At 38.1% G+C, this 26114-nt stretch overlaps 2 protein-coding genes across 5 annotated transcripts in view; both read left to right on the forward strand.

Annotated features, from left to right (window-relative positions):
* ephx4 (epoxide hydrolase 4) overlaps positions 1–14730 on the forward strand; it is a 15244-nt gene extending 514 nt beyond the window's left edge. The window contains exons 2-7 of the mRNA XM_060867836.1: positions 2225–2310; positions 5164–5321; positions 9076–9204; positions 9900–10003; positions 12076–12224; positions 13835–14730. Of these exons, the coding sequence (XP_060723819.1) occupies positions 2225–2310; positions 5164–5321; positions 9076–9204; positions 9900–10003; positions 12076–12224; positions 13835–14075 (867 nt within the window). The 3' untranslated portion in view covers positions 14076–14730. The remainder of the gene's footprint in view (positions 1–2224; positions 2311–5163; positions 5322–9075; positions 9205–9899; positions 10004–12075; positions 12225–13834) is intronic.
* A 636-nt stretch (positions 14731–15366) lies between these two features.
* btbd8 (BTB domain containing 8) overlaps positions 15367–26114 on the forward strand; it is a 31795-nt gene continuing 21047 nt past the window's right edge. For 3 of the 4 annotated variants that reach the window (XM_060867819.1, XM_060867821.1, XM_060867822.1), the window contains exons 1-5: positions 15367–15555; positions 16028–16193; positions 21063–21242; positions 23899–24029; positions 24432–24549. In XM_060867819.1, coding sequence (XP_060723802.1) covers positions 16090–16193; positions 21063–21242; positions 23899–24029; positions 24432–24549 — 533 coding nt within the window. In that variant the 5' untranslated portion in view covers positions 15367–15555; positions 16028–16089. Of the gene's footprint in view, positions 15556–16024; positions 16194–21062; positions 21243–23898; positions 24030–24431; positions 24550–26114 lie in introns of all 4 variants that reach the window. The other variant, XM_060867820.1, reaches the window with a different exon arrangement.

The raw sequence follows: 26114 nt of genomic DNA on the forward strand, positions 1-26114 counted from the left end.
AACTCATTAGCAAACACCTCAGGAGGTACAGTATGGATGTGTTAGAAAAATGCAGCACTAATGCTGGACCAAGTTCAGGGCGTGACATAAGCCTGGGCATTGTGTCCTTTATAAGCCTGGGCATTGTGTCCTTTGTAAGACTGGGCATTGTGTCCTTTATGAAACACAGATGGTGTGGGAACATCACCCAATAAAAGCACACCTCCACATGTGAGGCCTCTGTTTACTGCAATTTAATAATAATTCCCTCACAGTTAAAGTCCCAGATTTTTACAGCTCAGAAGTTTACTGTTCATTTTTCTTTTCCTCTCATTTACCACCCATCATCCATCCCAACAGTGCAATGTCAAGCTCTTTGTTTTTGCACCAGCTGTAACAGAACATTCAATCATCCTTTCCTTTTCATTAACCACTTTATTCTGGTCAGGATCACAGTGGATCTGGAGCTTCTACCAGAAACACTGGGTATGAGGCAGGATGCCAGTTCATCTAGTCTGCACATTCATTTAGAGGCAATTTGTGAGAGGTGGGAAGGAAACCCACATGGACACATGCAGTAATTCAAGCTCTTTGATCCTGCAGCTATGAGACAGCAGTGCTGTACTGCCCCACATTAGATCAGGGAAAACTTTAACAAGGTGTGTATTCCCCCGACTGGACTCGTAAGCTCACTGGAAACATCCTTTAGAAAAGGGAATCCCTGATCTCTGCACAGCTGCTGTAGCCCTCCAGGCCACTAGCAAAGTTGTGGATCAGCATGTTTTACCTATTTAGTGCTCTGACTGTGTGGTGCTGATGGCTACACACGAGCACTGTTTGGGAAGCTTCAGACACTGACATATCGTCTAAACCTGGTTATGAACTGATGAGTTGAATTCCCTAGATAGTCCTGAAACAGCAGTTACAATTGAACAAAATCAAGAGAATCGCTAATCTTAGGAATCTCTTTATCTCTACTGTTGCTCAGGTGTTGGATCCACACCGGTGATTCTTACCACACCTTTCTACCATGTTTCATCACTATAAAGGGACAATAGCTAAATATTTATATTTAAAGACATTAATTTGCCACTCAAAGATCCTAATGGGATTCTAAATTAAAGGCTGGTGAACTTGCAGGGTAAATTATTTATAAGGCTAATTATCCCTAATAAATAATAATAATTAATTTAATAATTAATAAATAAAATTAAATAAATAATTAATAAATACATTTAAATAAATAATTAATAAATAATTATCCCTATAAATAAATGACTTCTAGTAAATTAGCCAACTATATGGACCTTTGCAAACATTTTTAAATCAATATATATATATATATATATATATATATATATATATATATATATATATATATATATATATATATATATATAAATACATTACTATTGTTACTATCAAGGGGGGCACGGTGGCTTAGTGGTTAGCACGTTCGCCTCACACCTCCAGGGATGGAGGTTTGATTCCCGCCTCTGCTTTGTGTGTGTGGAGTTTGCATGTTCTCCCTGTGCCTCTGGGGTTTCCTCCGGGTACTCCGGTTTCCTCCCCTTGTCCAAAGACATGCATGGTAGGTTGACTGGCATTTCTGGAAAATTGTCATTGTGACAATTTGTGTGATAAAATGTGTGATTGCATGAGTGAATGAGAGTGTGTGTGTGCCCGGCGATGGGTTGGCACTCCATCCAGGGTGTATCCTGCCTTGATGTCTGATGATGCCTGAGATAGGCACAGGCTCCCCGTGACCCGAGAATAGTTCGGATAAGCGGTAGAGAATGAATGAATGAATGAATGTTACTATCAAAAAAATCCTGAATTTAAAAACTTTTCACAAGCAGCCTAGGAATATTCAGTATGCTATTAGAAACCCATTGATGTTAAATCTGTGTTATTCAGACACAGATATGCTGAATTATGGTGTTGTTAAACACTTTGACGATAATATAAAATGCCAAACCAAGTACATCACCGTTCTGGTTGCTTGGTGTCAGCAGTACAGTCGGTGAACTCATACTGTAACTACTCCCTTGGAAGACAATCAAAACTTATGTCATTGATCATTTTTGAAGCTGGTATACAGGGCACTGTAAAACTCTATAGCTCTATAAAATGGGTCGTGTGTGTGTGCTAGGTGTGAGAATGAGCTTGATATTTGCCTCTCAGATGGAGGTCACTGCATTTGGTTAATTCTTTTTAAATGTGATCGACTGCTTTGTGGTTCCAGGAGTCTGGCCTCAGATTTCACTACGTAGCTGCGGGCGAGCGGGGCAAACCACTTATGCTGTTCCTGCACGGATTCCCCGAGTTTTGGTGAGTTGTTAAAGCAAAAGAACAATGCACATAGATTTAGATGGTTATAGACAGGTTTCCTTGTTTCCTTTTTTTTGGGAAATCACACAGTAAATCTCCGAGGTATAATGATACTGATTTCAGATCAGTGTGATATAGGTATTACATGGAGCCAGCTTTTCATCTCAGCACTTATCTGTTCACTCATTACAGTCGCATACGACAAGCAGCATTAAATAACATTTCCTGATTGTGAGGCATATGGCATTACGCCTGTTATTATATAAAGAGGCAGCATATGCAGGACAGTGCAGATGGATATTATAAATAACCAGTTTATACCCAAGCCAGGAAGATGATTTATATTTGCCAGTGTGTGCAACATTTAATCAGAGGTTCCAAAGTTTCCATTGTATATTAATGGAATAATTTCCCTGTCAGATCAGCTGACATGGTATAATTAATATTGTCACAGACTTTGCTTAGTGTGTGATCTACTTGGAGAAGTTTGGCAAAAAAAAAACATTTATAATGTTGTGTAAATGTGTTCATTGGGCAAACCACTAAAATGCTCATATAGGTATGTTGACACGTCAGTAACTTTCAAATGACCACAAATGACAAAGTTTACTGACACAACAAAACTCCATAAAAGGCAAAGCTCATACCAAATAGCTCTAATTATATGTTTCGAAGCCCATTTATAGTGATTCTCATTAGCAAGTCTCTCTATATGTAAATGTACACAGCCCAAGGAGCTTTGTGTAGGATACAGTATCCGAGACAAAATACTCTCACAATGTAAAGGATAAATCAAAACATGTTTCTTGTCTGGTATTTGCTCTTGTAGTTTTCAGTAAATCACATACTCAAGTATGTCTCAATCACATGTTTATATAATAAGTTATACAATATTCTTTGATACACATTATTGTTATTTCTTTCTGGAGCTGGCTGCATAGTTAAGGAGCACGTCTGAGCAGAGCATTTGTTCCACAGATTAGTGTCCTATTCAAAAGGAAACCAAAGCAATGCATTGTTCCAGTTCTATATTTTGTCTAAAATGATGAACGACGTTGCCACAAAACTCTAAAAGACATTTTATTATCAATATATATATTATATATTATTAATATTATAAACTGGGTTAAGGGATATTCAGTTATTCTAATGTGAAGATTTAATATTATTGGCATGTGGCATGGTTTTACAAACGCAGTCATGGAAGATGAGCTGAGTACTGAAGAGTGTCTCATTAAAGTGGCACCAGCTCCTTTCTGCTCCACTGACCAATCTACTGCCCCAGAATCAGACATCAAAGTTTGGGGTCAGGCTGAAAGAGGTGGAGGACGAAATAACTGAGGAGAAGGGTTACAGACTCTGTGTGTGTGTGTGTGTTCCCATTAAATATTAAAGCTAATTTATATTCTAACAGATTGGGATTCTGTACTGCCAGGATCTTTACAGCCAGGATCTTGCCTTCTTCCCCCTCCCTTCCCAGACGCGCACATACACGCGCACACACACAGTCTGTAACCCTTCTCCTCAGTTATTACGTTATTGCTTGAATTAGGATTTCTGATGCATACACTGATGTTAGGCACAATTTGAAACATTTCACCAACAAAATGTATTTACTTTAGTTTGTGTTACAGCTGTCATCAAAAGCACATACTCTGTACAATCTGTCTAGTTTTCTGTATACACATCTACTAGTACCCTTTATCCAACACACCGTACAAATCAGGATACAATCCAGGCATTCAGACTGACAGCTGAAAGTTACAGATAATCCTCAAGATCCCATCAGGAGTCTTCTGAAACTACTGTGGTTTCAACTCATGATGTTGTTGATCTTGTGATGACTATTATTCTTGCGTGTAATAGATAATTCAAAAAGATTTACTTAGAAATCTCATTCCATCTGATTAATAATGTAATATAAATGTTTTCATTGATTTCTTCATGAAGAATGGTGTATATATTTTTTTTTTATTCTGATTGAGCTACAATTATTAACTGAGTATTAGGTTGCATGTAGACAAAGCTACTGATAATGTTGTAGAATAAGGGTGGCAGACATGACAGAAATAAAGTATCTACATCAGGGGTGTACAATCTTGTTCGAAAAGGGTTGTGTTGGTGCATGTTTTTATTCCATCCAAGTAGAAGCCACACCTGAAGCATCTGCTTGATCCGTATGAATACCTGCACCCACACCGGCTCTCTCTGCATACGACTGGACACCCCTGGATGACACAATGGCAAAAAACTGAGTTTGGTTATTTATTTGATGTCTACAAAATTGAATGATTTTAACACTGAAAAAAGAGAAGGAAAAAATCTAATTCTGAAATTTTTCAAAAGCATTTTATAATTTTAAAGATTCAGTTTAACATCAAATCAAAAATATTTACATTTACAAAAATGTTATAAAATGATATAAAACAACCTGGGAACAGACAGGTGGATTGTGACATAATGGCTATTATATTATGATATTTTATATTGTAGGATAAATGCATTATTCTAAGACACTTTATAATTAATGAGTAATTTTATTTTTTAGAGTTATTTTTTAGAGTTATTTTTGTCTGTTATCCTAAGATCTTATCTTATCTTAAGTTGCATTTTGTTCTATATATGTTGCCATTTGTTCAGAATAAAATGCCCCAATTTAAATTAAAATTAAAACATTAAAATAATTTCATTCTAACCTTTCTGGACTTCAGGTTCTTGGCTCATTTTCTGTGAAATAAATCTCATGTGTAGCGCAGTGTTTATCTATGTCGAATATCTATGAACCACATAATGACCTAATAATCCAATAGTCTGACAATTCCAGTGTATCTGAGTTCCTCATTTCCTCATCAGGTTCTCATGGAGGCACCAGCTGAGGGAGTTTAAGAGCGAGTTTCGTGTGGTGGCTGTGGACATGAGAGGCTATGGCGAATCTGACCTGCCTCCCTCCACTGACTGCTACCGGCTTGACTACCTCGTCACTGACGTCAAGGACATTGTAGAGTATCTGGGTAAGAGGGATGGGCTCTGCTTTATTTTACTCTTATTTCTGCCTTTTTCTTTCTAATCCGAACAGCGTAGAGAAGCTGATAAGAGGTGTTGTGGTCATAAATGGTCATTTAATGATAAGACTTGCGCTCTGCATTAATGCACTCTGTAGCTCAAATGTCCTTCATTTTCAGCAGTGAGGCTCATCATATATTCTACAGGATTTTACTAGTATTTACATGGATCAGAGTTTCTCTAATGGCTCTTTGTGTGATCAGCCCTCCATCATAAATCTCTAAAGGACTGTGAAGGAGCTTCAGTGAAATTGAAATAAAGCACACTCAGTTAGGTTAGCTAGCTAAGGTCTGGTAGCATTGATCATAGTCTGCACATGGTGTTTAAATAACAAACATTTTAACGTAATTTCACTTCAAAAAAATGGAATTTGCTGCCTATGTTTAGCATTGAACATCTTTATCATTTCACATTCCATAGTTGTAGTTAATGGCTCATATGAAAGGTGTATTTTTTACATCTAGTATTTTACATAATGTAGTATTTTACATAATGATTGGTTATCTTCAACCACTAAAATTCTGTGTACGTTTATTCCAGCAGAGGTAAAATAATCTCTCTGAAAGCAAACAGTGTCATGACTAATTTTATATCAAATAAAAATAATTTACTTGTTAATACTGATTGAAAATGTCTGAAGTTTTTTTACTGCATTTTTATTTTGCCTGTGGAACACAACGCCAGTACAAAGGGTTAAGTAAAATAAAATATTATTTCAGTGCATATTATATTTTAAGATAATTTGAGAAATAACAAATTGTCTTCTACTAAATAGTTGTTTCTGTTTCCTGATTTCCTTTGGCTTGAACTCCTTTCCTGTACATGCACCTCTCAAACCTTTTTAAAGCCTCAGCACACACAGCTGCTTACAAATTATAGGGGGAACAAAAGTAAAAAAAAAAAAAGATTATATATATATATATATATCACGTGTGTGTGTGTGTATATATATATACATATATATATATATATATATATATATATATATATATATATATATATATATATATATATATATATATATATATAGTGTCTACATGCATGAAACATGCATATTGTGTATATATGTATATATGTGTTATATTGTGTCTACATGAAACATCTCTATCCTCGTAGAAATGGCCTCTTCCAGGTTGACTCTGCTCCATTTGTAGGACACGAGGCCTTGATGGATATAGAAATGCTGTAAATGCAGTAAAAGGACATTATATTACTTAAAACTACTGTTGTACTACTGCCATTGTTGCAGTTTTAGGGGTAACCAGTCTGACCTTACAGACACAAAGACCACATATAGGACGTGTCTGTCTCTGTGACCGCATTCATTGGTTACCAAAATCCTGATGAAAGCCACAGTATCATTTATCTTTAATTATTTATTATTACTCTTATTATTATTTATTAGAATTATCATTTCTTTTTTTTTCTCCATGCCAGAAGCAGCAGGAAATAATTCATGATATTAACCTGATTAATAGACATAATGAAAACAATACAGAGAGTATATGGTTGATTGTGGATTAGCTAAAGGGAGGGATATTAGAAAAACCAAGCAGGTTACATATAAGCTGTTTTTCCGATAAGATATTTAAGTCTGTTTAAAGGCAGAATGCTAAGTATATCATCAGTTAATACAGCATTAACTTTCTTGGTTAATAGTCATAAATCATAATGAAAATTACAGTGAACACCAGAATAGCTAAACGTCCCAAATGCCTACCTACTGACTACATAGTTTAATACAGAAGAACGTAGAAACCTTTGCAGTGCACAGACGTAACAGAAAGGACATTATGTACAGCTTAGTTTTTTTCCAATGCAAGTATTCAAGTGACACGCTAATGCAGTTCCTTGCTAATGATGTTCCCTTAGAGCTGTCTGACAGTGCTAAAGTCGGCCTGCTCTGCACTACTTACTGATTTTCATGCACTAACACAATTAAGTTAACGAGGAGCTTGTTAATTAGCCGACAAGCTGAACCAGGTTGTGTAAGCAGAGAGGAAAAGACTGGATATGGTGTGACTTCTGCGTACAGCCTATCAGACACCTACACCGTCAAGTGAATGATGATTTTATGCCGTGTTTTTTTTTTTATGTCACGAAACACGAAATCGAATTCACACTCTGACGGATATTACAGTCAGAACGAAATGAAAGTGGGTGCTGAATTTAGGTATGAAATACACAGGAAGTTTTAGCAGCAGTTCCATTTCTTTCAATAGTTATTTTCACTCCCACCTGTATGCATGCACACACAAACCTGCTATCAGAAGAAGCAGGAGATAATAAATGGGATGAAAATCTATTTACAATGTAAATTAAACACAGTTGTATTATCAGAAAATAACACAAGTCTTTGGGCATTATTATGTAGTAAAGTGGAATGATGATAAAACTGATGGTAAATGTGATCAAAATGCAATAGAGATTTCTTTTTATTCTACCCATATATACATGTGTATGTTCACTTTATTCATGTCCAATATATTAATGTACACCTGCACATTCATGCAGTTATCTAATCTACCAATCATGTGGTAGCAGCGAAAACAAAAAACCCGGAGTGAGCGACAGTACTGTGGGGGTTGATCATGTAGATAAGGTAGATTAAGTAAGGAAAATCTCTCGCTCAGTGTTTTTATTTTTATTTTGCTCCATTCTGTGTAAACTCCAAAAGTCCCAGAAGATGAGCTGTTTCTGAAATACTCAAAAAACAGCCCATTTGACACCAACAACCATGTCATGATTAAAGTCAGACAGATGGCTTTTTCTTTATTCTGATGTTTGTCGTCAACATTAGCCAAAGCTATTGACCTGGACCGGCTGGATTTATTTATTTATTTCTCTGTTTGTTTGTTTTTGGATTTTGCTGCTGCCATATGATTGGCTGATTATCTAACTGAATAAATATGCAGATGTTTGGGTGTTTCTAATAAAGTGAACAGTGAGAGTACAAATAATAGAAGAAAAAAACATTTTCTTCAGAAAACAAAGTAATCACCAGCCAACATAAGGAACAATTATACCTCCAGTAGCCCAGATATAATGCAATAAATAATGAAGATTATATAGAACCATATACAAAAAGCACAAGGTTCCAACCATCTTCCAGGGTATAAGAAAGCCATGCATCAAAGCTCTACTTGGGTCTGATACCTAGGTGGTGAAATGAACACTTCCTGTAGATGTTTGGACAGCTGAGTCACCAAAGACATACCTCTTTATGGAGCACATTTATTAATTAGCACTTTATAAAAAAAAAAAACTTGTCTGTGTTTTTCATACTTCATACAACATCTTATCTCCTTGTGACCTTCGCTTAACATTCTCTGAGTGATTTGAATAAAACGTCTACTGAAACATTTATGGAATCCGGTGGACACTGTATATTTTTGTGGCTTTCACAGGTACCCGTGGCTTTACTGAGGCGGCTTCAGTGCTAGATAGCTGCGCAGTGTAACTATAGATTTGAAGGAATCAGATCATGTCCGTTTCATGATGATCGGCCTCTTAGACGGACAGCACTCACTACTGCAACCTCGCTTTCTGTCCCGTCACTTTAAACAGGAAAGCAAAATGAAACATGCGAATGATCTCTAATACTCCTTAAAGCCATGTGAAGAAATGTTCGGTTTAGTCCATGCAAGTCACATTTAGACACATCATGAGTGCCAACACAAACCTGTGTGAATCTCCCTCAAGGATACAACAGATGTTTCCTGGTGGGCCACGACTGGGGCGGCATCATTGCGTGGCTTTTCGCTATTCATTATCCTGAGATGGTGGTGAAGCTGGTCGTGCTGAACAGCCCTCATCCGTGTGTGTTCGCTGGTAAGCTTTCTAACTAAATATGTTGTTTATCTGCTTAGAAGCCCCCATGGCTTCCTCCATCTGGTTCCTGTTGTTTTGTTTAGAGGAGGACATGTAGGATGTAATTACTGAGAATTTCAGGTGAAGATAAAGGAGTGTGTGATTTTTGTGCTGGAAATGTCACAAACTTTGCAGTCATTTTCACATTTGAAAAGAAGACAGTGCTCATTACACATTTGGACAACATGTATCTTTTTTTAACAAAGGCAGTCCCACAATTCTGTTCACCCTTACTATTATGCAGCACCTCTCAGCCTTTAATCGGTTTCATGAGGTGAAAATCAAATCAAGTCAAGAAGCTTTTACTGTCATTTTAACCATATACTGTATAGCTGTTGCAGCACACAGTGAAATGAGACAATGTTTTTCTAGGACCATGGTGCTACATAGAACAAAGACAGAGTTGATGCTGTCTTTAATTTTGCAGAAAATATCTTGCCGTATGTCGCTTTTCAAATGGGATATTGCATTTATTTGTAATTGTTGTCTAAAATTGCAGCCTGCTTCCTCTGCCCACGCCGAGATCTCTTTGCCCTTGTTTATTTGCCAACCGGTTTTATTTCTACCCTGTATCTTCTGCTTAATGCTTATTCCTGTGCTTTAACATCCTCATGTTCTCATTTTTCCTTTCCTTTTCTTCTTTGTCTTCTCTTCAGATTATGCTCTTCGCCACCCCAGTCAGATGCTCAAGTCCAGTTACTTCTTTTTTTTCCAACTTCCACGCTTTCCAGAGGTTATGCTATCCATCAACGACTTTAAGGTGGACCCGCTTTACCTTCTGATTGTTTGTGTGTTTCTGTGTTTGTGTATGTGTGTTTTTGTACCAGTTGCAGGGGTAACTGTTTAGTATTGAATTAAATCTAGGTTAAGTGAAATAATTTTAGGTCAATATGAATATATTGGTGCTGGTCTACAACCTATACAGATACTTCCCAGGTTATGATAGCTCGACTTACAAATTTTCGATCTTACGATGGACGATTAAAAATACAAAATTGTGAAAAAGATTTAAATTTCGCACGGCAGGTAATCGTAGCAGCGTGTGTGGTATGGTACGTTGGACTCTCATCTTGACACCTTGTGAGATGCTTCGCCTGTCTCGCTAGCAGGTGCAAAGTGATCGACAAAGTGCAGTTTTTTTCTTCCTACAACTAAGTTAATGTAGCCATCAACAATCAAACCCTTGTTCAAGTATGTAGACATCGGACATATACTTGGTGAGTACAATACGATACGATGCTTAATTGCATTTATCATACATAGCTTTAGCGATTTCATTGTTAAATTGCAGATAGGATTATTTACTGAACAAATTTTCTATTAGATTGCATTAGCTAAATGTGCTGTAATAACTACAGTATCCTACCCAATACTGATCACCATTCCTTAAGACTCCTGGGTAGGCTTGGCCATGGTTTGACTTTGTGATGATGGGGTCATTTGTTTACATCCATGATATCCACTTGACAAATCATAAATGCTGGTTTACTTCCACTCAGATATGCAGATGCTTTTTATACATGCTGCTAATACCACTGGTTTATTAACAGCCCAGTCTCTCTGGGTTTCAAATCTGATGTGCAGACCAAGACAAAATACTGAGATATAACAGTAATGTAATGCTGTAATGGCATGACTAGTTATAAAACATTATTATTATTTTCAACAATATGTGAGAAGAAAAATTTCATACAATATGAAGTTTGTCTAGCTAAAAGTAAATGTTAGTAGTAAATGACTGGGAGTGTGTGAATGTATGTTTTTTCCCTCTTTATCTCTCTTTCTCTTCTGTACAATTCCAGTACCACTATGTTTATGATTTCAGCTCATTCCACATAATTTGCAGTCAGCTTGCATTGGCATCCTTTTATTGCCAAACACTCTGGACACATCATAAAACTGTAATGCAGTTGTTGTTGTTTTTTTTACATTTACATTATTCTGCATTGGTTACAAGTGAATCATAATCTGAATCAAATATTATTATGTAAACACAGCTCATAATGAGTTAGAATTGTAAAAGATTATGTTACGATTACTGACCAGATGCAAGTTCAAGATAATTCTAGGAATATATGTGAAAGGTTTGATAGATGGTAAGGTAGATAGGGTAGGGTAGTCCGAGTACGTAGGCTGGGTAGAATGGATGGGGGTTTTGAGCAAATAGGCAGTGAATGTAGGGTGGATATGTATAGGGTAGGGTAGGTATGTAGATGTGTATGGTAGGTAGTGTGGGAAGGTAGAGTGGGTGGGTAGGTAATCTGTAGGGCAGAGTTTGGTGTGTAAGTAAGGTGGGAAGGTACAGTGGGTATGGTGAGTAGGTAAGGTGGTTAGATACAGTAGGTAGGGTAGAGTAGGGTAGGTTCTCCAAAGTATAAAGTAGAGAAAGTAAGTAAGTAGGGTAGATACTATATATGGTAGGGTGGGTAAATGGCATTCAGATTTTTTATACGATCAGGCTTATTTGAAGTTTTGCATGCAATTCTCCATTAGTAAGTAGAATGAATTTCCTGGTTTTGCAGTTGCACAATTTGACCATATGACCAGTGCACTGTTATAGAAGGGAACTGTTTTATAATCACACCCTTCAGTGTCACCCAGATGGAGATAGGTTCCTTTTTGAGTCTGGGTTCTGTCAATGTTTATTCCTCATATCATCTGAAGATGACAATACTTACCACTGTTGCTTCCCGTGTTTCCATTAGGGATGAATCTAAATTTAAAATGTATAATTTATTTCCTGAATTTGTGTATTTATATAAGGCCGATATAAGACTAAGTGCTGAACAAATACAGTTGAATTGAATTTATCTTAATGGTGTGTATGTGCAGGCACTGAAGAGTTTGTATACGAGCCGGAGCACTGGGATCGGGCTCAAGGGCCGTTGGCTAACTGCTGAAGAACTTGAGGCCTACCTGTATGCCCTGTCGCAGCCCGGAGCCCTTACAGCTGCCCTCAACTATTACAGAAATGTGTTCAGGTGTGACACATACACACATTTTTTAAAACATTTATAAAATTATTAAGCATATTGCCGACACATATTACTCAAGCAATAGCTGTATTCTTCCTTTCTGGCGCTACTTAAACACAGATGTAATGCTTGCTCTCAAATCATCTTGTTTCACATCTTTTCCTTACACGGTACAGGAATTTCTATCAGTTGACTTGCTCCATCTTTTCCACTGTTTGTGGTGGAAAACAGTGGAAAACTAAAGTTGAGCTAGTGCTGCCCTCTTGTGTCGAATATGAATTCTACATATGATTCACATCAGATTCTGTTTGTTGTCAGCATTACATAAAAATAAGGCACACACTACAATATCATGGTTCAGTCAATGTACACTTTTTCTATTAATATCTGTCAACCTCACAAATATCACATTATCTATTTGCATCACAGTATTTTGTTTGGTAGCAGGTGTTACGACTTAAACAGCCACACAATGCAATGCATATCACTGTGAAGCATCACACTGAAGATGTGTTGGTACATGTTAGGTACATGCATGACTGAGTACCTCATCTGCTCCTCTGCTCAGGGCAATGTGGACTTATGCTTTTGTGTGAGTAAGTATGGGGAAGGTGATAATTGGCAAGGGCAAAAGAAGGAAACAATATATTTGTAATTAATTAGAAGAAAATGCATAATGAATATTCACTATTGTGTAAACTTTTTAGACACCTGCATTGAGTCAAGAGAAAAAAAACATGTGTCAATAAATGAAGTAACTTTGTAAAAAATAGACCCCATTTCAGACAGAAAACCTAAGGGATATACCGTGGTATTACCTGCAGAGACAGACAAGTGTGACAGCCAAAGAGCTGTGACAGTTCATGTAGGGAACCTTCCTCTGATTTCCTTATAAAAATGCATTCTGGCACACCTTAGTTAACTGATGGCGCTGTAAAGGTAGTGTTCTCTTAACATAAGCCAAGATGATGTTTCTGCTTTACTCTCTTCCCTTCTAGTTTGCTGATAAATGTCCTGATAAAAGCTGTGTGGAAGAGGCATGAGGTCGTTAATTGAAGAAACTCTAGGAGGGGTTTAATAGAAACATTTTATAAGGTGTAAAAATTTTTGATTGCTCTGATGAATGAACCCAAGGGTTCAGTGGTGCAAGGCTAGAGGTGTGTGTCCGGACCGTGATCATGCGGAAGCTGCCAGAAAATCAAGGGAGTCGGTGAATATTAATAATAAAATTCAAGTGGACAGGAGGTGTGTAGGATTCATTCAGGGATTAAGAAAAGGGATTAAGAAAACAGTCCTATGCACACCTATGATTCCAGCCATGATGTTAGGAAAACTTTCACAATTTCTGCCAAAACATTTTTGAGGCCATATAGTGTAGGTGTTCTGTATACACATGACTATGCATATATAGTGTGTATAAGTGTAGGTGTTCTGTGTTAACTGGCTCCTAGCTAATCAGCTGATAAAGGAATGAACTTTGGGGGCTTGGACATGTATTATATAGTAACATGTTTGTGTGTTGGGAGAATTAAGTAGGCACACAGTAGGATTTATGCTGTTTATTTATGTGGGTTTTAATGCCTCATTTGTGGCCATGTGTCTGCCTGCATCTGCAGTTTCCTCCCTCTCAAACAGAGTGAGGTACGCTCACCGGTGCTGCTCTTGTGGGGTGAAAGGGACGCCTTCCTCGAGCAGGACATGGCCGAGGCCTGTCGCCTCTACATCCGCAACCACTTCCGCCTGAACATCATCTCCGGTGCCAGCCACTGGCTTCAGCAGGACCAGCCCGACATCGTCAACACACTTATATGGACATTCCTTAAAGAGGGAGAGGGAAGGAAAAACTACAGGAACTGAGAAAAGCCTTGTTTTACCCTACACCTCGGCCTGCTCACCTTCTGATTAATGCAAGCATCCTGTCTAATTCAGCACATCTTGGATGTTAATAAAACACTAATGTGAAGCTTAGAGGTGAATAAAAAGAAAAGCACATTTTAATAGGACAGGTTAGATAGAGAGTAGAGTGTCTGGTTGATGTTTCTCAAATTTTTTGCACATGACATTCGCCTTAAACTTTGTTGGTGACAACATTTGTGTGTGGCAAAGTCTCTTTGTGAGTGAGTTGTATTGTGTGGTGCCTTTTTTGACTTGAACTTGTACCATGTTGCGAGATAACAAATGTGCCATGTGTGTTGAGTTTAAGCTGTGGGATCGCTACGCTGTAAACCAGACAAATCTTTCGAGACCCCTAGAATTGCTCAACTTCTTTCAGGTAGTGTTGTCTTAATGAATAAATATTGTTCTCCTTTTTATTGTATTTTTTAATGACACTTGGCTCAGATATTTCAGAATGTGATCCTTCAGTATGTTAAAATGAAAGTGATGTTTAATTATTGTACACTTTTTTTAAATCTCTTCCTACACGCTGCATATAAGAACGCCACTAAACCAGCTCTGCGCCATTTTGGTTTTATAAGCAAATAAACAATAGCTAAAACATCGTGTACACTTTGTCTGGTTGGGGGTCTTTTTTATTTGACCAATCATATAATCTTCCAGTGTTTAAATTCTGGGAGAGCAACAAACATTGCCAAATTATGTGACCATGACCAGCAACAGTAAATTGCTAGCAGTGAAGTGGAAGCAACTCCTAAAATGTCCGTTACCAGAACTGTCCAAACGCAGTTCACTTCCTCTTTATTCCTGGTTAATACCATTCATCATAGATGCACTAGAGGACATGCATGAGAAAGAAAGTAGGAAGAAATGGTAGTCAGGAGTGATAATATTATTAAATAATTGTTTAATATTATTTATAACATTAACATATTTTCATTTCCATACAGTGAGGGGTTTTGGGGGACTTCATAGCATTAACTACTGAGTGTTAAGAGCTGGTGATTAGTTATAGTGTTATATTTGTGGGGATGTGGTAGCCTATTGGTTAAGGTGTTGGACTACAGGTTGTGTGTTCAAATCCCAGGTACACCAAGGTTCCACTGCTGGGCCCCTGAGCAAGGCCCTTAACCCTCAATTTCTCAGTTGCATAAATTTAAATACAAATATAAGTCACTGGATAAAGGTGACTGAGGATCATGTACACAGAGGATGGGGCCCTCTAGCGGAAATAAAAAACCGGAAGTGGCAGGACAGCGTCTAAAGAATTACTTCACACTGTGTAAGTGCACCTACGTAGGCAGTATTGAGTCGTTTGCCCTTCTGTCATATCAGGGTTATTGTAGGTTTTGCATGAACAGTGACATCAGTGCAGGTGTAGACCTTCAGCCGGGAAGAAAGCAGAGGGAATATGGAGTATATCTTACATGATGTCTTACAGGTCAGTGCTTTTGTATTAGATGCGCGTGCACACCTGATTTAGCATGAATGCTAAATTTGGAGTTACATTATAGTGTAAATAAAAATCTTAGCTTTGTTAGCAGGTTGAAAAACGCCATGATTCTTTCTTTTAATTCGTTTCACCAGGCTCTTTTTTCATGTGAATGTATTAAACGTAACGTCTTTCGACGACGTTAACATTATCTCCTTGGGTCATAATTTTTTACCTTAGCAACGGTTTCTATGTTTGTTTGTTTGTTTTTTACTAGCAGTTAGCAGTTAGCATATTAACCTAATTTCCCACTACCTGCTTTGTGTCTTTCATAATTTCGCACACATTAGTAAGTGAACGTTGTGAATTTGTTTGTGTTCCAATGTCCAGAAGCTGACTGAGTGATTTTGGCTTTAAAGTCTGAACTTAAAGATAAGGTTTGAGCTGAAGTGTTTTTTTGTGTGTGTGTGTGTCTCAGCAGAATTCCAGAAAGCCTGTAGAGATCCAGGCTGCATGCTGACTGAGGAGTGTTAGACCGCAGTGATGCTCTCCACAGAGACTGTCAGAGAGCTCCAGGTTAAAGAGAGCAAACACAAGAGCAATCTGAGTAAACAGCTGGCTAGTGCACTGTCTTCAGACCTGAACAGGTAACTCTTCCGAATCACACTCACATAGTGACTCAAACTTAAAAACACTTCCATATAAGTTTTCATGTTTGGTTCCTCAACACAGGTTATTTATTGTAAAAATGTCTAAAAGTGTTTGTCTTTTTTGTGTTTGGAACCAGACAGAACAGCACCACCATAACAAGGACATTAAAAAAAAATAAAAAAATCACACAGTGGTTCTAAACATTTCTGATTTATTTTCATTTCATTTCAAGCCCAAACTGTAGATTCATGCAGCCTGATGTTAACAGTCGAGTCATGCGATTAAAGAGTTAAACATCACCGTAGATTTGATCTGCATTTTGACTGAAACGCTGCATGGCCAAAAGTATGTGGACATCTGATCATCGCACACACTTGCCTAGGATGGCTTTGTATATTCTATCTGTATTTGTAGTTCATTTCCCTTCACTGGAATTAAGAGGCCTAAAACTGTTCCAGCAAGACATTCACAAGGTGATATGCACAAAGACATGGTTTGCCAAGTGGGATGTGGAAGAACTCGAGTGACCTGCGCAGATCCCCGATCTTAATCTTGTACTGTAATGCTGAATGTGTGGCTGGTCTTCTATCGTTAACACGCTTATGCCTGAAAGGCCACAAATATTTCTAAATCTTGTAGGAAGCCTTATTGTGCTGAAGTGTGCAGGTTGCTATAATAAGCAGTGTGTATATAGTGTGTATTTTAGTCCATGTCACAAATGCATGATGCTTCTTCAGATGTGACTGAAAAATGTGAAAAAAAAATAAAGTAAGATTGTTTGCTTCATCAATTTCTCCTAAGATGTCCTTTGAAGGGGAAAGTTGAGAAGTAGATAGACTGCACACAGTCAGTCCAGATCAAAGTGCAGATCACAAAGGGACGGACCACAGGACATCTTTTATTTTCTGTTTATTGGTATTTAAAGGAAACATGATATAAATCTAGTAGATCATTCTGGACATCAAACATTTAATTGTAGTATAATATATTATTAAAAATTATATAGAAGTCCTAGAAATAGTAAGTATTGTCAGTTTTGTGTGTGTGTGTGTGTGTGTGCACAGAGATATGCACAGACTAACCACCAGCAGGCACTGGTTGTACTGTTATCGTTGTTGGACTTGGGTAGTGTAGAGTTGTGAGAGGGATGTCTTGATCCACCAGACACAACTCGTGCTAAAGGACACACTGCTGTTGTGTCTGTTGTTTTGCATAACTTGGCAACAAAATTTAGCGTAGTCTTGGCTACTTCGATGTGTGGAGGTCTGAAGTGTTGGATCGGTATCTGCAATTGGCTGACACTCTTTATTTATAATATTTTATATTGTTATTGGTTTTATATGAAAGTATGTATAGAGTCCCAGGGCTGAGCTAATCTGGATTAACTTGCCTACTGAATAAGTTTGTAAACACACTCCCTACATAAAAACCTTAAAAATTGATTTGGGAAATTTCCCTGATTTGGGAAAACTACAGAAAAAAATGTATTTGAATTTTAAAAAAAAAACCTGCAACCATTACTTTCTAATTTTGCAAAGTACATCACCTGTGCTTTTTCTAAACTTCAAAAAATTCAATTTCAAATTTTATTCATCACACACACAACCATAACATGACATGCACTGAATTTGTATGACAGACTGGGGACGTGCAAACAAATGTTTCTACTTGTATGCAAGCTAGTTCTGCTTAATGTAAATGTAGTTTTTGTCACTGGGAAGTGACAAGCAAAAAAACAAGTGTGTGTGAGAGAGAGACAAATTTACTTCTTTGAAAAAAGACTTTGAAAGAGAGAATTTACCAATTTTACTGTCTTTCATTAAATCATTTTACAAAATCACTAAGCCTGACTTGGTCAGACTCCCATTAGACTTCCAATATAAGTAAATATGTTCTGAATAAATAAAGGTTTATTTCTTCTCTCTGTATGTAGAGCCGGGTCACAGTTCTGGTTATTTATGGTACTTACTGGTGATAAAGATGTTGTAGAGGGAGGTTATTACACAAATTTCACAAACAGGAATAATAAGCACACCTGATCGTCCTCAAGCTCGTCCTGACCTACTTCTCTGTCACTATGGAGTGAGCGTTGTTTTTTTCCTCACATGGATTACAAGGATATAAGTTTTTTTTTCTCTTGTTTCCATGTGAATCCTGTTTTGCATACAGAATGCATCTTATCATATACCAATTTGCTGTCAGTGCCTAAAACCTAAACCTTAAGGAACTTAATGATCTACAACATGTAACCTTGTATGAAGCATAGTGTCTGTCTATGTATGGCTTCCAGAAGCACTCGCTTACTTGCCTTTACTGATGGTCACGTCATCCTCAAGGTCAGAGTGCTTTTATAGTAATGAGTTGATTAATCTAGTACAACGTAGCATGAGGAGTAGCTTCTATGTTCACTTCCTGTGCCCTGATTCTTGTATTTGGGCTATTGCTAGTTAGGGGTCAAGCCCCGAAGGGGCGTAGACACCTATTTTTATCGTTAGTTTTCTTCTTCTTCTTATTATTATTATTCTTCCTCTTCTGCCATTGAAGTCAATGGCAGCCCATAGAACCGTATGTAGGAAAGTTATGTAATTTGGCACACATGTAGAGGCCAGTCTTAGAAGTTACTATAGCAACTTTGGTGTGTCTAGCTCAAACCGTCTAGCGCCACCAACAGTCCAAAAATCCAATTATGTTCATGTTCATAACTGCTGACTCGTAAGGCCTAGAGACAAAATTCTCAATCAGAATACAGCAAAAAGAAGACTGGGCATCTGTCTGTCTCTGTCTCTCTCTCTCGCTGTCTGTCTGTCTGTCTCTCTCTCTGTTTCTCTCTCTCTCTCTCTCTCTCTCTCTCTCTCTCTCTCTCTCTCTCTCTCTCTCTCTCTCTCTCTCTCTCTCTGTCTGTCTCTCTGTCTCTCTCTCCCCTCTCTCCCCTCATCCTGCCTCGTAAGAACGTGTACACTACAGTATACTTTTAACTTTGAACAGCACCAGTAGTTTAGTCACAGGTGATTAGATGTACGACTTTCCTGGCACGATGTCTAGGTCTATGAAACGTACATCCAACAGAAAAATATGGAGCAAAATAAATATTTTTAATGTAACAATGATTCTGAAAAAATATATAGAAAATAAAAAAATAATACGAGTTTTTGTAAAGAAATTCTGATTTTTTTTCCCCATGTAAATATATATATATATATATATATATATATATATGTATGTAATATATCATTTGATATATTGGTCTACTCGTGTTGCATGACTAGTTCCTACATTTCCCACAATTCCATTCAGGTCAGGTTCCAGACCTGCTCCATCATGGTTGTTGTCTCATAGGTCAATAACTAGCTGAGTCGAGTCTGTACTACTCTTGTACTGGATTTCTAATTCATATGAAAAGAATCACATCACTTCATATCAAAAGAATTTCCATGGGGATTAATAAAGTTCTGTTGTGTCTTGTCTTGTTGTGTCTTGTCTTGTTGTGTCTTGTCTTGTTGTGTCTTGTCTTGTTGTGTCTTGTCTTGTTGTGTCTTGTCTTGTTGTGTCTTGTCTTGTTGTGTCTTGTCTTGTTGTGTCTTGTCTTGTTGTGTCTTGTCTTCTTGTGTCTTGTCTTCTTGTCTGTTGTGTCTTGTCAGAATCAGATTTATTGGCCAAGTGTGTTGACACACACAAGGAATTTGGTTCAAGAAGTTTGTGACTCTACAAACTTGTGTCTTGTCTCTTGAGTCTTGTCTTGCTGTGTCTTTTTGTGTCTTGTTTTTGCATATTTTGGATCCTTTGCTCATGCCGATTCGAATGCACCATATGACGTCATTTCTGTCATGAATATCTTTCCGCCATTTTGAATTTTCCGTAAAACCTACTTTTTCGAACTCCTCCTAGACCGTTTGTCCGATTTGCATGTCCTTTGGTATGTAGCATCTAGAGACACCCCAGACCAAAAGTTATCAAAAGCTTTTTGATAGACCAATGCATTCTCGTATACCGTGGCAACATACATGGTGGCGAGCATGCCAAAACAGACGTGAGGCTGTATCTTCGCAAAACTTATGCGTTTTGACACGAAACTTGGTATATGTCATTATAGTCATGACCTGAGGGTGCATGCAACGTTTTGTGACAGCGCCACCTAGTGGCCACGAGATTTTAAAAACAGCTATTTTCGCTTATAACTACTGCAAACTTGAGTTTAAATGAATGAGGTGTTGTTAGACTCCTTGAGGCATGCTGAGCCAAACGATACCAAACGGTTTTCGGACGGCCATTTTGTGTGTCGGCCATTTTGAATTTTCACTTTAAGTTCAGTATTTTACGAATGCAATGCCATATCGCTACGAAACTTGGTATGGTTCATCAGCGACATGTTCTGAGCGCATCTGATCGGCTTGACCCCGGTATCGCTGCTTGCAGCTATATTTTACATTGTTATTAGTTCTTACTGATCTTCTACTACAACCGTGTTTTATCTTAAGGGTGGTAGGGTATTCAATGACAGGCTCAAGATCTATTGTGTACCTGATGAGGACACAACATTTCTGAACATGAATTTATTATTAAATCACCAAAGCAATGATGGTGGCTGCTTCTGAATTGTAAACAGGCTGATAAACACCATATAACACTGCTGTAGTGGTGTCTAATAGAGTAAAGAGGACCCTTAAGACTCCAAAAATTCAGTATTGATGGGTTTGCATATAAAAATGATGTCAATCATTTTTACATCAATTTCTATACCAGATTCTGTAAACAATGTATACTGTTATTGCAAAGCACATTTTTTTATTATTATGAATTAATTACTATCATTGTTGTTGTTGTTATTTCTGTCACTGCTATAGTAACGATTTCTCAAATGGTTTCAGGCTGTTGCAGGAGGAGCAGGAGACCGATGTGAGTGTGTGTCTGAGCTCAGGTTTCCGGCTCAAGGCCCATAAGGCTGTGCTGCTGGCTCGAGCTCCTCACCTCCTCAAGGGAACCTCACCAAATGCTTCCATCATCAACCTGCAGGGAACAGAACCTAGTGCACTCAAGGAGCTCATTCGGTGTGTATTATACATCTGATTGCTAATGCATGCTTCTTTTTTTTTTTGCTCAGTTCAACTGATTCCGTTCAGTTCTGCTGCATTTGTTTAGCGCTTATAATATTGTCACAAATCAGCTTTTTAGAAATATATAAAGTCAGCATATAAATGATCAATTTGTCCCTAATGAGCAAGGCAGAGTGGCAAGGAACATCTCCGAGATAATATAAGTAAGAAAACTTTAATAGCGTGTTTTATAATATTTATAATAATAGGTTTAACATGAAACACTTTAAATGTAAGTCACTCACTCTCACTCTCTCATTCATCTTCTACCGCTTATCCGAACTACCTCGGGTCACGGGGAGCCTGTGCCTATCTCAGGCGTCATACGGCATCAAGGCAGGATACACCCTGGACAGTGTGCCAACCCATCGCAGGGCACACACACACACTCATTCACTCACACAATCACACACTACGGACAATTTTCCAGAGATGCCAATCAACCTACCATGCATGTACTTGGACCGGGGGAGGAAACCGGAGTACCCAGAGGAAACCCCCGAGGCACAGGGAGAACATGCAAACTCCACACACACAAGGTGGAGGCGGGAATCGAACCCCGACCCTGGAGGTGTGAGGCGAACATGCTAACCACTAAGCCTCCATGCCCCCTAAATATACGTCAGTTGTCCATTATCTTTTCAGCTTTAATATCATTTCCTCAAGTGTTCTTCATCTGGAAGCTGCATTGTCATTAGATGGCTGACAGGTGGCGCTTTATTTCAGCTTTATAGTAAGCTTTTGGTTTTTCTGTAGGAGACGTGAACTCTTTTCTCTTTAGTCATAAACTGTTGACATGCTACTCGTTTCAGTGAACACAACAAACAGCCTGTCTAACAGCATGAATCGAGTCGTTTGTATCTTCTGTTATCATCCTTTCTCAATAACTGCTTTGTGGATTGTGCTAGCGATCATGCTTTTCTCTTATTATTCGGGTTAGTTGTCAACTTTTCTTTTTGTTTCTTATATTTATGTGTGTGTAGTTTTTAGTTTTGCAGGTTTTATTCTTTCTTATACTGAGTCACTGTGCAGAGAAATAGATTTTCTCTCTCTCTTTCTCTTCCTCTCTCTCTCTGTCTGGTATCTGGAACACCTTGCTCATTGCCCTTTAAACACTAACGGAAATAAACACACCCTAGAAATGCACCATGTACACTCGCTTGACAAAGTTGCTAGAAGTACATATTTGCAGCACTAAAAGTTGATAGTAAATGGGCCAGTGTAAGAGAGACAGTAGAAAAGCTATACTCTGCTTGGCAAAGTGACTGAATTTCTGCAAGATTTCTGAGCCTCCTGAAAATCTGCAGCTATATTGATGCTAGTGGTTTCTCACTCTTTATTGAGCAGATCAGCAGGCAGCTAGAAATTAGGCTGAAAGTGCTGAAGTATTGAGAACACTGACTTTTTGCTGAATGTGAATGTTGAGAGAAGATCCGGATGCAAACAGCAAAGGTCAGGAGAACGGTGGTGGTGGTGGTGTCCTGTGAAAATTGCTGCAGACTTTGTATTGAATTCTAATAGATACAAAATCTTGAATTTTAGGTTTTTCTCCTTAGACAGGTTAGTTATTTGTTTATTCTTCAAAATCATATGATATAACTAAAAATAAAGGAAGCTAGCGAATGTTGGCTTGTTACATTATCCTTCTAGAATTTGTAAGTTACCAGAAGTCAGTATTGTACTCTACTCTGTCTCTAGTATAAATAGCAATCAGCCTATTTTTCCTTGTCACCCTCATGCATACGGATATGTGTGCGTGTGTGTGTGTATACACACACACACACAAACAAAGTATACATATGTGTGTTTATGTAATGTGTGTATGTATGTATGTATGTCAAATGCTTCTGTAGTAATGAGAAAACTGTGTAATTGTTAATCATATCCAGAGATTTGTGAACACATTTGCAGTGCCTAAAACTGTGACCCCAATCATACCACTCAAGCTGCAGACAAGGGCCTTGGGCTCAGCCCTGAGGCCCTGAGTGATTGCTAACACCGCTTCTAGATAGAAATGGCCCTATTAATTTATATGCATTATGCATTTTGGGACACAGCCCTGGTGGCTATCTGAACGTGCATTGACACTCTTGCACCTATGAGATTGTGGTTAACATTAACATGTTTCTTCTAGAGAGGATGAAATTCATAAATCCGACATTTGAATTTATTCATTTAGCAGACACTCGTATAGAGATCAGCTTAAGAGCATGCCGCCACTTAAAGGCACCTAGCACATCAGCATGGCTTTTACAGTGATAGAGTGCCACAACTCTAAGTAATGAAAGGTCCATTTAAAACCCGTGTGCATAAAATAATATAAAAATTAATTATCCAGTAATTTAGACAGCAAGCAAAAAGGAACTACAAAACAAGAAGTTTACAGAAAACAAGCTGTTATCCTTGATACTGTGGAAGGAATAGTGGCACTTAACTGTTCCTCCAGTGAGCAGTGAGGTCCCTGAAGCAGCTACGTCTTGCACTACAAGCTGGTGAAGGCCTCAGAGAGGAAAATCTCAAAGCAGCTTTAATTGCCATTTTTATAGAATAATTATATGTGCATCTGTCACTTCCATTTATGTGATGATTTTAAATGTCTTTGTACTTTCAGGAGAGTTTACACAGATGATAAGTGCCTGGGGAAGGGGTCTGCTGCATCAGCTGGACTGCACGGCCACTCGCTCCTACCAAATGGCGCTGTGGAGGGGGAGGATGAAGAGTTTCACGCTAGTGCAGATCCACGTAAGGGACAAAAATCGTATAACAATAATTAATAGCAATTACAAATGGTCTCTGTTACAGTTTGTATCTATGTGAGGTACTTGTGCTGAATTTTATAGGTAACATGATATATGTATAGTATGTAATGTATGTAATATATACTCAAGTATGTTTCAGATTGTTAAACTGGTAGTAAGATTTCCTTACTTGTTAACTACATTAGCCTTTCAACTCCACTGCAAAAATAAGAGACAAGCATGTTTTGACTGAACTAGATTTAGGGTAAAGGGTAAAATTGTGTACATACTATTTTTTTTCTTAAGAAGCAAATCAATTTCACAGCAAAGATCAATTAAGTCAAAATTGTGCTCTCCCTATGTTTTTATTTCAATCTCTGTCTCTAACTCTCTGTCTGTCTGTCAGACTCGGTACATTTAGAGCCAGCCTCTGGGCTCGGTGCTGACCTTTTGGCGCTGTATGCACGAAGTGAATCCTGTGATATCAGCATCCAGGTGGGAGACCGAGTCTTCTCAGCTCACAGGTAATCGGACACCAGGACATTTAGCAAGCTGCAGCCTTATTGATACCTGGATGATGCACTAGAACTGGCAAAAAATGTGGAGCACAAGACATGTTGAGAATGTTTGCTCTAGCCTCTCTTTTATCTGATTCCACTGATTTTTCCTAAACTCATGAACAGAATTCCTGTTTTATTATAGATATAACTTATATATGTAGATTTACAGACATTCTGAATTAATCAAATAGAGTAATAAGGCCTGTGGGACAGTCAGATTCTGGCTTTAATGCTTATTATTTTCCACATAAGAAGTGTTTACAATGTAGTTTAAACTGATCTAGACATTCTGTCTGTCATAACCAGTGCAATATCAAAGCAAAGTAATGCCACACATACAGATTTAGCGGGGCTTAACGTCATTATGACCAGGTCGTTACTATAGCAACTTGGTTTGACCAAAAGCCTTGCCCTGCCTCGCTTCGCCTCTCCTCTCCTCAGCTCTCCTCTTCTCTCTTGTCTCAACTCTGTTATAAAAAAAAAAGATCAATTTATCATTCGCAAACCGACTGTGGCTTTTGGAAACATATTTTGTAGAGATGAGCCGGATACTTGGCTGAAACGAGTATCCGGTACGGATAAAGCACTTCTGCCGAGTACGAGTATTATACGAGTAATACGAGTCAATATCTGTGCGTGGATTGAATGAAAATCAGCATTGGGTAGCTGATTGTGTCAGCGTTCTGTGATAGGCTAGTCACAGCGCCCCTCCCCTACACACATACAGATGTATTGTGTTGCTGTGTCTCGCTCTGCTCACTCACAGTCACACACAGAACAGCTCTCTGTCTCTCCCTCAGTCACTCGGGTTCGCGGGTCTTTTCCGTTAACGTTTAGGGTTTCTTCAGCTTTTTACTTCGGGTTGTAACGTTAATAGTATGTACTTACTAACCAGTAGAGTTCTGGTAAACGTGGGTTCGTTCAGACGTGGTGCTTGCTTGGTAGAATGCGACTCGCATTGCGTCTCTGCCTGTCGGAGATTTTTTCTTTTTTAAACCTTCAGCTGTCTCTAACCAGTAACCAGACACTGAGTGTCTGACACGTTTTTGCTGTATTTCATAAAAACATAAAGGTAGTAAGCTAGTGTTATAAATATTAAAAATTATTACCGGTTAAAGCCCCGCCCATTTCAAGACAAGCCCCGCCTACTTCCGGGTTAGGACCCACCCACTCCGAGTACAGATACAGATAATTCATATCATTTACAGATACAGATAATGCTGTACTCGCTCATCCCTAATATTCTGCATCAAAGACTGCGGTGTGTTTCTCTGTTAAAGTATTTTTTGCAAATGCAGTGAAGGTTTTTGTAAATTAAATCACTGAAAGTCAGTATTTTTTGCATTAGAGGAAAAAATGCACTGCTGTCTTGACCTCACCTCTGCCAGGTTCTCCTGTCAACACAAGACTGTGATCACTGAGCTGGTAGTCAATCAGAATCTGTGAAGACATTCTCTGTAAATTCATCCTCTCATTCATGTTTAAAGGGTTGATAACATTGTAATCTGGTCTGGGTTTGAGAGGAGCTT

Source organism: Tachysurus vachellii, chromosome 4, assembly GCF_030014155.1.
Source record: "Tachysurus vachellii isolate PV-2020 chromosome 4, HZAU_Pvac_v1, whole genome shotgun sequence".
NCBI classification, from domain to species: Eukaryota; Metazoa; Chordata; class Actinopteri; order Siluriformes; family Bagridae; genus Tachysurus; species Tachysurus vachellii.